This window comes from Pristiophorus japonicus, chromosome 6 (genome assembly GCF_044704955.1).
Source record: "Pristiophorus japonicus isolate sPriJap1 chromosome 6, sPriJap1.hap1, whole genome shotgun sequence".
In the NCBI taxonomy this organism is placed as follows: domain Eukaryota; kingdom Metazoa; phylum Chordata; class Chondrichthyes; family Pristiophoridae; genus Pristiophorus; species Pristiophorus japonicus.
The window spans coordinates 200571853-200585397 of NC_091982.1; the positions used below are offsets into that span (position 1 = coordinate 200571853).

Sequence of the window (13545 nt, forward strand, 5' to 3'; positions counted from 1 at the left end):
GTCACAAGAGAGATAACTCAGTTTTAGTGAATTTAAATTGATAGCAAGCTTTACAGACCTAAGTAGCATAAATTCAAAAAAGTGCTATCCACCATGTGTGACAAATATTTCTGATAGATTATTTTAATTTAGGAATACTTAATCAATGATGCAAAAGTATAACATGTTCTAAAGATTCTACAGATTGCAGTATTTGTACAAATTAACTCATAATGTGAAATCTTCCTGCAATTAACATTTTATTCCTTTGCAATTACTATCTTAATTCCACTGTGTTCTGCAGGACATCTTCTGGTCATGCATTTACGTTTCTACATAGAAATAATACTGTACTGTGTATGTACATTTTGCTGACACTGGATGTTTGATCTCACAGGCGACAGTCGGACTTTGATACCAACGATGATGGTGCTGAAGGCGATAATGAGCAAGACGTGCGTGAAGAGGAGGAAGAGGGTAAGGTTGGATCTAAGGATAGGATAGGATGAATTAAGCTGTTTCACAGTTGTGCACAATACAGTCTTGAACTAGCATAGCTGGCAAGAATTGAAATACTTTTCACAAAACTCCTGTTGTCTTTAACAGAAAACTATTGTGAGAGATTTAATTCGCAGCATGTTTTGTGAATTTAAATTGGTGAAGAATGTCTCAAAGGTGCAAACACTTAAATAATGCTAAAGCAAAAATGAATACTCTGGACCCTTAATTCAATTCTACCACATGATTTCCACTCATTGAGTCATGGCATCGACAATTTTGCAGGAGCCATAGCAATGAATGTGAAATTTCAAAACAAAGGGGTAGAAATTTGCATCGATTGTACCTCGGGGAGCTAACAGGGCGCAAACAATTTTTCACCCAGGGTGCAGGGCCTCTACTGTCTCCCACGAAATTGGGCAGGAGTTAGCAGAGGTGCAAACCGGCAACACCCCGCTCTTGCTGGCAGTGCCCTTGGCTGCTGCGTTTTCGCCCCGGAGCAGAAATTGGGTAGCGCAGGTGATGTTTGTGCTAGCCTCATGGGTCATGAACCAGGCCCCACTCCGCTCGCAGGGCAAAAAGTAAAGGGGAGGTGTGTGCCGCCATTTTTTTTTTATTTGCTGGATTACCGGTCCGGCCTTTTGTTTACGATTTTGCAAGGTTCATGCCGCAATGGTGCAATCTGACACTCTGCTTCTATGCCGGGCTGTGGCCACGGCATCCCGCCCCTCGATGGGATAGTGGTGGTCCCTCACCCCACTGCAGAGCTTGCAGCGTCCCCTCCCCTTTAACGGAAGAAGAGAGTCCTGTGCTGGCGCCAGCGCTACACAGCGCTCCGCATAGCGCTAGAAAATTTGTGTGCTTACCAACCTGGTTCCACCTGACATTGCTCTCTATTTCCTCTCGGGGGCGGTAACCCCAATTTAGAGACTGGGGCGATACTTCCGCACTGGATGCAGGAGGTCCGGCAGCGCCTTGGTTACTGCCCCCAAACAGGGCGTTACTAAATTTCAGCCCCAAAATGACAAAGTTTTTTTCTTTTGGAAAGCAATTGGTGTTCTTATGGTTGCTGTGCATCAATCTTGATACCCAGTTGTCTAGTGGAGAATCCAGTGCACTATACTAGGCTTGGCTATCCAAAAGTGAGGTGTTAATTAAACTGCATACCAGAGCTAGTCACTAACAGTCTTTGGATCAACGAAAATATATATATATTTGTGGCTGTGTGTGTTGGGTGACTTTCTCTCCTACTCTGCTTTTCTCTTTACCCATCTCCCAACAAAGAGGACAGAAGGCTCCCTCCCATCTTTCACCTGTGCCATTTTGAGTTATCTGTTTGGCGACATGTCAGAGCAATTCTGTCTTGTCTTTTCCTTGGCGGTTTAGCTAAGAACACCATGTCCTACTAATCATTGGAAGTTCCTTGGATTAAACTGCACCTGCTAGTGCATTTTCAATTATTCAAAAAAGGGAATTGAAGGACTGCTATTACTCATTTACGGGTACGGTAGCATAGTGGTTCAGATCCTTCCACAACAGCTGCGGAATTTAAATTTAGTTAATTAAATAATCTGGAATTAAAAATTTTGCATCAGTAATGGTGACCATGATTGTCGTAAAAACCCATCTGGTTCACTAATGTCCTTTGGGGAAGGAAATCTGCTGTCCTTACCCAGTCTGGCCTACATGTGACTCCAGACCCACAGCAATGTGGTTGATTCGTAACTGCCCTCTGAAATGATCTAGAAAGCCATTTAAGATGACTCGCCACCTCTTTCTCGAGGGCAATTGGCGATGGGCAATAAAAGCTGGCTTTGCTGGCGACGCCCACATCCTGTGAACTAATACATTTTTTAAAATATAACTGTTTCACTACTTTTGCAAAGGATTAATAATTAATCCCTTGAATTTTGGTCAGAGATGATTGATAGGCAATTACTTCAGAATTTGGGTAATCTCAGCCTCCAAGCAAAACTGTACATAAGTTTATTTTAGTGGAGGTACACTCTGGTTGAAACATTCAAACAGAAAATGCAACCATAGACCTTCAATCTATAATTTTACTTTAACTTTTTTGTGGGCTGCTCTAAAATGTTACTATTTCTATTAAAACAAATTACTGTTGATGGTACCAGTGGACAAAGGTTTAATTCATTTGTATGCTGTTCCTTTGTCCATTATTTTAGTGCAGTTATTAAGTCATTTAAAATTATTGGTTTGGTGCCTTTATTATAACAGCAGACAAAAATTGTAAATAATATACATTGTATATTCATCTGGTCAGTGGCAAAGCTAGTCTGGGAGTGGGGGAATCGAACTCGCGCTTTGGACGACTTGGCAGGAAGGGGACCAAGCTAGGAACTGGGGAAGGCTGGCTTAATTAGTCCAAAGACCAAAAAGAGCACCGTATAAACTTGCAGGCCAAAGTCGAGTGACAGAGCTTCCTGAGATTGAAATGGAGGCGTTCCTCCAAATCTGTGTTGGCTGGCACTCAGTTTGGGTTCCGCCAGGACCACTCGGCTCCAAACTTCATTACAGCCTTGGTCCAAACATGGACAAAAGAGCTGAATTCCAGAGATGATGGGAGAGTGACTGCACTTGACATCAAGGCAGCATTTGACCGAGTGTGGCATCAATGACCTCTAGCAAAATTGAAGTCAATGCGGATCAGAGGGAAAACTCTCCACTGGCTAGAGGCATACCTCGCACAAAGGAAGATGGTCATAGTTGTTGGCGACCAATCATCTCAGCCCCAGGACGTTACTGCAGTAGTTCCTCAAGGCAGTGTCCTAGGCCTCATCAACTTCATCAACCTTCCCTCCACCATAAGGTCAGAAGTGGGGATGTTCGCTGATGATTGCAGTGTTCAGTTCCTCAGATATTGAAGCAGTCCATGCCCACATGCAACAAGCCCTGGGAAACATCCAGGTGTGGGCTGATAAGTGGCAAGTAACATTCGCGCCACACAAGTGCCAGGCAATGACTATCTGCAACAAACGAGAGTCTAACCACCGCCCCATGACATTCAATAGTATTACCATTATTGTATCCCCCATCATCAACATCCTGGGGGTCACCATTGACCAGAAACTTAACTGGACCAGCCACATAAATATTGTAGCTAAAATAGTTTTTCCAAATTTGGTTTATTAAACATGGTTTGACTGCAAAGATGTTGAGAATAGTTTGGATTATTAACAGTGGAAACTGACTGAATTGAGTAACGAGGTTTTCCATCATTTTGCATGCTAGCTGATGATGAGAACAACCCACATGAGGAAGCAGAAGATCAGGACCCAGAAATAGTAAATGAGGATCATCATGCAGAACGCGAGTCTATCAACCAGCAGGTGAAGATTACTACAATGTGATTTATAACGATCAATTTCAAGAAGTTTGAATCAGTATGCTCAATAACAGGTTAAACCACCAGCCAATCTGATGGTTGAATTCCTGCTGCACAGAATTTGTGAGTCCTTTAAAAATATCTAATCAATGAGCAATGGCGGAGGGCAGATTCTGCCACTGGCAAGGGCTTTCATGCAAAAAAAGAGATGGATTTACTGTAATATTAATCTACTACTGGTATACCTGTATCATTCTTTAAATTGTTATAAAAATACAGAAATTTACTGTTATTTGAATAAAAAAGGACATACAATCAATTTGATTTTCTATTCTAGTTTCTACATGGAGTAGGAATGTATCCCTTTGACTACTGCTTAAAATCCCGTGTGTACATCTTCGCAATAGCAGCTGGTATTTTTACAGTGCCTTTGATATAATTCCAGGGCATTTGCAGTAGAGAAATGGATGTCATGTCGTAGAAGAATTAGGGAATATGATTGTGTGCATGAAGATGGGGAGAGAGGTAACTAGACGGAGGAATTTACTGAGGAGATTCCAGTGTGTTGGGCCAAGGCACCAATATTTGGAATGAAGGGGACAAGGCTGGCAAGGTCTTGGACCTGAATCAGAAATGGACTTTCCCCTTGACTGACACTTTGAATTAAATGGACTTCCTCATTACTAGGATATAACTAGAAATAAATTAGTATAATGAAACAATTCTTGCATTTATAAAGCACCTTATTACATCGCAAAGCACTTCACAAAAAATGAATTGCTTTGAGGTGCAGTAGATGTTCTGTAGGCAAAACAGGCAACTATTTTACAAAGAATATACAGCACAGAAACAGGCCATTCAGCCCAACTAGTCTGTGCAGGGATCACTAATATCTCACGAATAGCAGGTGGAATGAGTAATCAGGTAATCTGTTTTTTTTCCCCATAGTATTGAGGAAAAATTGATACCCAGGACAGCTCCCTATATTTTATTCAAATAGTGCCTTCACCTGAACCACCAGAACCAGACAGACTGATCTTTGGTTTAAATATCTCATCCAAGTGACAGCACCTCTAACAGGAGAGAGAAAGGAAGAAAAACATACATTTCTACAGTGCCTTTCATAACATCAGGATGTCCCAAAGGCACTTCACAGCCAAATAAGTCAATTTGAAGTATTTTTCTATAATATAGGAAATGTGGCAGCCAATTTGCATACAGCAAAGTCCCCTGTCTACTCTATCAAACTCTTTCATAATCTCAAAGTCCTCTATCAGGCCACCCAGTTTTCTCTTTTCTAGAGAAAAGACCCCCAGATTCTAAGACATTCCAAAGTGCTTCACAGCCAATTAAGTACTTTTGAAGTATAGTCACTGTTGTAATGTAGGAAACGCAGCAGGCAATTTGTGCACAGCAAGCTCCCACAAACAGCACTGTGATAATGACCGGATAATCTGTATTGTAGCAATGTCGGTTGAGGAATAATTATTAGTCCCAGGATACCGGGGAGAACTCTCTTGCTCTTCTTCGAAATAGTGCCATGGGATCCTTTACATCCGCCTGAGAGAGCAGAGGGGGCCTCGGATTGATGTCTCATCCGAAAGAAATCATTTTAGATTATGAGCTCACACCCTTGGCATGGATTTCAAGTTTTACAGCCATCTGATTCAGAAGTAAGAGTGCTTGCAACTCAACCAAATTCACGAATAGGAAAGGCCTAGACCCATAACACTAGAATAAGAATGAGTTTCAATTCTTGTAAAGTTTCTAATAATTTGCAGGAATTAGAAACTGAAATTCACTCCGTGGCAAATCACTAAAGGCAGATGTTCCTCCCATTGTGCAAAGGATTGCTTGAGCTTGAGGGCCAGAGGAAAATCTGGCAGGCCAAGTTATGTATATGTGATCCTCTGCACCCATATTTCCTCAGCTGCACCTCAGGGGCAGCACGGGCCAGCCCACACTGCGATATGTGTGCGCACTAGGTCCGTGCAGCAGAGCTGGTCTCCAGTTGTCTTGGTTAATCCTTGCCACTGGACCAAGACCTAGCTCTGTCAAGCCCGTGTGGTGACCAGTGTGCAACGGTCACCACATGTTAAAAAAATCCACGCACAGGCATCTTCCACCCTTCAATACATAGTTCGGGTCCTGGATTATCTGGTCCTTCAGTGAAACACCTGTGAACTCATTGAACTTGTCCCTTTTTGGTGTGGAAGCAAGTCATCCTCGATTCAAGGGACAGCCTAAGAAGAAGAAGATTTCCTCAGTGCACCGCACCCAGATGTATGTGCTCCCATACAGTCTCTGAAACAACTGAATTTGCTGTGGGCAACGGAGGAAAGAAATCTTTAGAATAAAATACACAAAAGAGATAGCTTAATAACAAAATGCATTTCTTACAGGGCTAGACATGGTAGATGCAGGGAGGACGTTTCCTCTGGTTGGGGAGTCTAGAACCACGGGTTACAGTCTCAGAATAAGGTGATCGGCAATTTAGGACTGAAAAGAAGAGGAATTTCTTCACTCAGAGGGTGGTGAATCTTTGGAATTCTCTACCTCAGAGGGCTGTGTAGGCTCAGACGTTGAGAACAATAGATTTTTGGATATTAAGAGAATTAAGGGTTACGGGGATAGGGCAGGAAAATGGAGTTGAGGTAAAAGATCAGCCATGATCTTATTAAATGGCTCGAGGAGCCGAATGGCCTACTCCTGCTCCTATTTCTTATGTTCTTATGTATTTAAACCGAGGTTGAAGATAACAGAAGTGTGAGTTTCTGTGGTGGTAAGGTTAGGGCAGAAGAAAGTTAATGTTGTGGAGACAGAAGTAAATACTCTTCGTGATGGATCGGCTATGGGGTTTCAAGCTTAGCTCAGGGTTGAACTGAATTATGAGGTTGTGCACCATCTGTTCCCCAGGGAACAGCTGGGGAGAGGGATGAAGTCAGAGGCAACGATGTTGTAATACTGGCAGGAGTCAAACAAGATTGCTTCAATTTTAGCAACGTTAAATTGTGGCTAGGTCTCTGAATGAACTATTTAACCTGATTAACATTTGTCCCATTTCTAATGTTTGCTTCATTAAAAATATTAACATTTCAGTACTGTGTTATTATCTGTTTTTTAAAACTCCTCGCTGTAGCACAGCATTTCCCATGGAGCAAAAGCACAATTATTAGTATGTTATCTTTTTGTTCTCTGATGTGGTACTTAATCCACTACTCTTCCTACAGCAACAATTCCTACTTCATGCTTAACACTGCTGGTTCCGTCATAAATGAAAATAAAGCTAATTGGACAAGATAGTAGATTTAATCAGTTTGTCTTTCATGCTCGCTTACTGTGTCTGTTAATATCTTTCACTAACTCATGAGAACATAAGAAATAGGAACAGGAGTAGGCTATACGGCCCCTTGAGCCTGCTCTGCTATTCAATAAGATCATGGCTGATCTGATCATGGACTCAGCTCCACTTCCCCGCCCACTCCCCATAACCCCTTATCCCCTTATCATTTAAGAAACTGTCTATTTCTGTCTTAAATTTATTCAATGTCCCAGCTTCCATAGCTCTCTGAGGCAGCGAATTCTACAGATTTACAACCATCTGAGAGAAGAAATTTCTCCTCATCTCTGTTTTAAATGGGCGGCGTCTTACTCTAAGATCATGCCCTCAAGTTCTAGTCTCCCCCATCAGTGGAAACATCCTCTCTCCATCCACCTTGTCAAGCCCCCTCATAATTTTATACATTTCAATAAGATCACCTCTCATTCTTCTGAATTCCAATGAGTAGTGGCCCAACCTACTCAACCTTTCCTCATAAATCAACCCCCTCATCTCTGGAATCAACCTAGCGAACCTTCCCTGAACTGCCTTCAAAGCAAGTATATCCTTTCATATATGTGAAAGCCAAAACTGCACACAGTATTCCAGGTGTGGCCTCACCAATACCTTATATAGCTGTAGCAAGACTTCCCTGCTTTTATACTCCATCCCCTTTGCAATAAAGGCCAAGATTTCCATTGGCCTTCCTGATCACTGGCTGTGCCTGCATACTATCCTTTTATGTTTCATGCACAAGTACCTCCAGGTCCCGCTGTAATGCGGCACTTTGTAATCTTTCTCCATTTAAATAATAACTTGCTCTTTGATTTTTTTCTGCCAAAGTGCATGACCTTACACTTTCTGACATTATACTCCCATCTGCCAAATTTTTGCCCACTCACTTAGCCTGTCTTTGGCCTTTTGCAGATTTTTTGTGTCCTCCTCACACATTGCTTTTCCTCCCATCTTTGTATCATCAGCAAACTTGGCTACGTTACACTCAGTCCCTTCTTCCAAGTCATTAATATAGATTGTAAATAGTTGGGGTCCCAGCACTGATCCCTGCAGCATCCCAACCAGAGAATAAACCATTTATCCCGACTCTCTGTTCTCTGTTAGTTAGCCAATCCTCTATCCATGCTAATATATTACCCCCAACCCTGTGAACTTATATCTTGTGCAATAACCTTTTATGTGGCACCTTGTCAAATGCCTTCTGGAAGTCCAAATACACCACATCCACTGGTTCCCCTCTATCCACCCTGTTCGTTACATCCTCAAAGAACTCCAGCAAATTTGTCAAACATGACTCCCCCTTCATAAATCTATGCTGACTCTGCCTGACCAAATTTTGCTTTTCCAAATATCCTGCTAATGCTTCTTTAATAATAGACTCCAACATTTTCCCAACCACAACGATATGCTAACTGGTCTATCGTTTACTGATTTTTGTCTGCCTCCTTTTTTAAATTGGGGTGTTACATTTGCAGTTTTCCAAACTGCAGGGATCTCCCCAGAATCCAGGGAATTTAGATAAACAGTTATACACAGTCTTTCTCCTCACCATCCTTCCCATGCACTTCTATATTATATTGTTTTTAAAAGACATCTAGAATCACTGAATTTAATAGAAAATCTTGAGACAATGTTGCTCTGAAGGCTTTGTGGTTGTATTGCCCTACATGTGCAGTGAAATTCCTCAATCTCTGTATAAGTCACTCCCATATATCTTCCAGGAAGAAAGATAGGTTGATGTGTGGCTTGTTCCTGAGCATTTATGGAAATATTTTACAGCTTTAAAAATATGCAGACTTCCTGCTATGTAGTAATATCTTTTAAAAAAGAACAAAGTACCAAAAACACTTTAATTAATACATCATTAAAAGCAATTAATTGCAGCAGTGTCACAATGAATGAAGCTAATGTTTTTAATTTTGTTGAACTACTTGTACTTTAGCATTCCTCTGTACTATCCGTACACAAGTTAGTAACATAGTAACAATAAACTTTAAAATCAATGTTTCGGTTTCTTTGCTTGAGACAGTGAAGCCTGAGCTTTATGTTGACTTTAGATTAATCTATAGAACAAGCTATATGTTCCTCCACAACATCTAAACTGATTGGGGGTGAAGTTCCTGCTCCTCCACTGTAACTTCAGCAGAAGATCTGCAGAAACTACGAGAATCAGAGTAAAAGCCATGGAATACCTTTTAGGATGCATTTAAGGGGAAGCTAGATAAGCACATGAGGGAGAAAGCTACAGAATGATATGCTGATAGGGTTAGATGAAGTCGGGTGGGAGGATGTTTGTGTGGAGCATAAATGGCAGTATATACCAGGTGGAACGAATGGCCTGTTTCTGTGCTGTACACTCAATGCAACTCGATGTAACACTTTCATTTAGTATGCCTTGCTTTTAGTGAAAGAAAGTATGCCTGTGGCAATAGTCAGCATACTCTAATTGGCTGCACCCACCAAGATACCACAAACCATATCAACAGGCATTGTTGCACCTTATGGTGCCAACGGTGGGAAACTAAATATGGCTGATGTAGTCCATGCGGCAGCCACCACTTGGCTAAACCTCCTTATAGGTACGCTGCAATACCACTCTATGACATTATCCCCATGGATCAGTAGAGAGTGTCACCCATATTGTGCAGCATTACTCTACTTCAGGAGTCATCAGACAGAGGGTCAAGTGCTGGGTTGAACAGTCATTTGTCCGTAGACTCATGCCTACCCTTTGGGTTACATTTCTCTTTATTTTTATCTGGCACATCTTAGTTCCTGTCTGTCTTCAGCCTTGGAAAAGGCTGGTAATTATTTGTGGGATGTTTGAGCCTATCTTAAGGCATTCGGATTTTCTTAAATCCCTGATTCTGCCACTTCACTTTAATTGTCCTCATCCCTTTAAATTGTACATAAACACAACTTTCTGCTGCCATCACTTCAAAGGGGGACATAAAACAGCTGACAGCAGATTAACCGCTTGTTATGTACCCTGCCTGATTTTCCTTTCCATTGGATTCAAGTCTGAAGTGGAATGTCACCCACCTATTGTGCTCCCTGTATACGTCCCAGTCTGCACCTGAAGCTGTGGCAGCAAGCTGACGTCAAAAGGTTTAGTGCAAGCAACACTCTTTTGAGTTCGTCAGTAGTCCACTTCTAAACATTGGGTTCGGAATTGCACCCATATCATAAAATCTCTGCTTTTATGTTTAATCCTCATTCCCATTATCTGATACCTGATTCCCATTATCTGCACTGTTTTTCTGGGATTTCTGCTCTTCTTCCACCAAAATTATGGCAGATAAGTGAGAGAATACCAACAGAAATATATCCCCTCTGTATAATTCATATATATTTTCTATTACCATTGCATTACTATGCTTAAACTTCATTCATATATTCCATACTTTCATGATTTTTTTTTCCCATTCACAATTATTATTTCAGTCTGATCAGAAATCCCCAACCCACTATTAAATGGATAATTATAAATGGATGTGGCACATAGGTTGACTTACCCCACCTATTGCTCAAACTTGCTATTTTGGTTAATTATTTAGGTACATCACCAGCTTGACTGTATCAGCCTGTCTTAAAAGACATGTTTCTCATTTAAGATTTTTCACCGATAGCATGCTTAATGAGCTCATTGATCCGCTCTTAATTTTGATTGACCCAAATTTCAAAGCGTTACTTATACCTGAGGTGCAGAATAATTATGATATGGTGATGGATAAATGGAGATGTCACTAGAACAGCCTTTGTCATTTCAAGCAGATTTCAAGTTAGGAATCTGAATGGGCCATCTCCTTCCCCTCCAAAGAGAACAAAAGTACATCTGATTCTGGATCCAAAAGCACAAAAACAACATCTTGCATTTATATAGCACCTTTAATATAGAATAAAACATCCCAAGGCACTTCACAGAGGCATAATGAAAAAATGAGCGCTGAGCCAGTTGTCCTCTATTAAGCTGTTACTAAATCATTTCCTTCAATCAATAATTTTAAAGTTGTATATCTTGCTCTTGGACCGAAGCAGTGTTGAATCCAAAATCATGTTGCACTTAATCATGTTGTGACTCCTCTCACTTGAGGTACTGTCTTAGGCTATTCGCTTAATTACTATTACCAAGTCAAGCTGTGAGCTTCCTCTCTCATATGAGATAGTATACACGTTAAACATTTTACACATATATGTCTGTTCCAATATACTTGAAAATGAACCAAATAGAGTGTGCAAAATGGGGGCAGACCCTTGGATCCCCAGAAAATAAAAGCTGTATGTGGGGTACAATATAGCCACATCTAAAATTGCTTGTTTCTTTTCAATATGTTGATGGAACAATGCTGTTAAAATAGAGGCTTGTGATGCACCACTCCAACACTAGCTGGAGAGAACAAGATGAAGATAAATAAGTACAAAAACCTGTGAAAGTCATAACATGAAAAGGCAAAATAAAATAGATTTTTGAATTGAACTATGTATGAATTCTCAGAAATGATCAACAGTATTAATTTGCATCATCTGTTTTAGGAAGTGAGATTATTTTGAATGTTTCCACTTTCTGTAGTTTCTAAGTTTTAGTGTGCAGTCTGAAATTTGTACTGCTTTGTGGCGGAAAGAGTTCTGAAAGCAAACCAAAAAGGGATCAATATAAGTGAAAATAAATTCTGCAAGAGGTGGGCAAGAGAAGATCCAATTGGATCAAAATGGTCATGTGCAGGTCACATACACAATCATTCCCATAGAAAAATGGAGGAGGAATACATTGTGATACATCAATTCCACTTCCTTCAAAGTCTTGCTCACCTACTATTTTTCCTTTGATATGGAGGAAACTGCAGTGTTTTGTGTGAGTGTGGATAAGAGCAAAACTTGACACTCTTTACTTTTGGTAACTCTGTTCATTTGATTCTGATGTATTGAACATAATATAACTTAAGAGAAGGTACAAAAAGCAATATGAAGATTGATATCTGTGTTGGTGCAGAAGCCAATGGGGGAGGACCTAATTCCAACTGATGATCCTAATAATCAGGGTGAGGATGAGTTTGAGGAGGCTGAGCAGGATCAAGAGGAAAGTCCGCAGGATAAAAATAATCCACAACAAAAAATGGACAGTCAACTGCATGACAAACATGAGATAGAGGACCAACTAGTGGTAAGGATAATAAACTACATTACATAAAAAATGAGGTATGACTTTAAAGTTAGGGTGCCACTATGTTGTCATCTCTGACCTTAAATATTTACCTATTAACTTGTTTGTCACAGGCATTGCTAGATTGCATCCCATTATGTTAGCCTGTGCTAGGATCAAGGAGGAAGCCTTGTGAATGCATCACAGATAGGCCTAAGAGAACTCACTCTTCCTGATGAACAATGTATTGTAGGTAAAATAAGAGGATAAAAGGAGTAATGGCAAGAAAAAAAATTAAAGATAAATATTATTAAACAAATCAAAGTTGTTTTTCAAAAACCTAATTGGAGAAGTGAAATGATTAAGGAAAAGGAAGCAATAGAACAAGCATAAACACATGAGAGAGAAAAAGCACAACAGTACGTAGACAGTAAGAAAACACAGGCAAAAACTGGTGAAAGGGGGAAATGAAGCCCCAAAGATTAAAGAAGCTGCGATCAAAACAAAAGAGAAAACAACAATAAGAAAAATAAAGAGGAAAATCAAAAAATAATATAATTTAGGCTATTAAGTTTTGTTAATTTTTTAATATGTTAATAATACAGGACCAGTCAATTTCTGCTGCTTTAAAAATTATTAACAGTAATTTGTTAAGCAATAAGCCTCGCAAAGTGGCCTGATCTATTTTTTTTAAATCTCTTTCCCTCCCGCGCCCCCGCCCCATATCATAATGGTAATGTTTGTCCACAAGTACTGGCTTGTCACTAAAGCATCTGTAAGAATATTTCCTTCTTTTACAAAATGGGCATGCATCCAATCTGCACATCTATAACAAGCAATTTGGCACAGAACTCAGCAAATCTGATTGATTGGTATGTGCAGTTCTGAAAGTAAGAATCCGAGTAAAACCAATGACTCTTTTCATGAGACATTAACAGGTAGATGCAAAAGAGTCCTTTGCATTATTTAAAGAAAAGCAGGGTGTTCACCTGGTGTTCTGGCCAATGACTACCCCTCAACCAACACCACCAAAAACAGATTAACTGGTCCATTACCTCATTGCCATTTGTGGGATTTTACGGTGTATAAATTGGCTGCTTTTGTTTGCTTACAGTGACTACATTTAAAAAGTACTTCATTGATTGTAAAGCGCTTTGGGATGTCCTGAGGATGTGAAAGGAGCTATGGAAATGCCAATTCTTTCTTCATAGATATAAGCATGAGTCAACAATTGGCTTATTTGTCAGC

The 13545-nt window shown here is 40.3% G+C and overlaps 1 protein-coding gene across 6 annotated transcripts in view; it reads left to right on the plus strand.

Annotated features, from left to right (window-relative positions):
* Nucleotides 1-13545, plus strand: part of golim4a (golgi integral membrane protein 4a) — a 155902-nt gene that overhangs the window by 122886 nt on the left and 19471 nt on the right. For 5 of the 6 annotated variants that reach the window (XM_070882315.1, XM_070882319.1, XM_070882316.1 and 2 more), the window contains 3 exons: nucleotides 377-456; nucleotides 3730-3827; nucleotides 12148-12318. In XM_070882315.1, coding sequence (XP_070738416.1) covers nucleotides 377-456; nucleotides 3730-3827; nucleotides 12148-12318 — 349 coding nt within the window. The remainder of the gene's footprint in view (nucleotides 1-376; nucleotides 457-3729; nucleotides 3828-12147; nucleotides 12319-13545) is intronic. The other variant, XM_070882318.1, reaches the window with a different exon arrangement.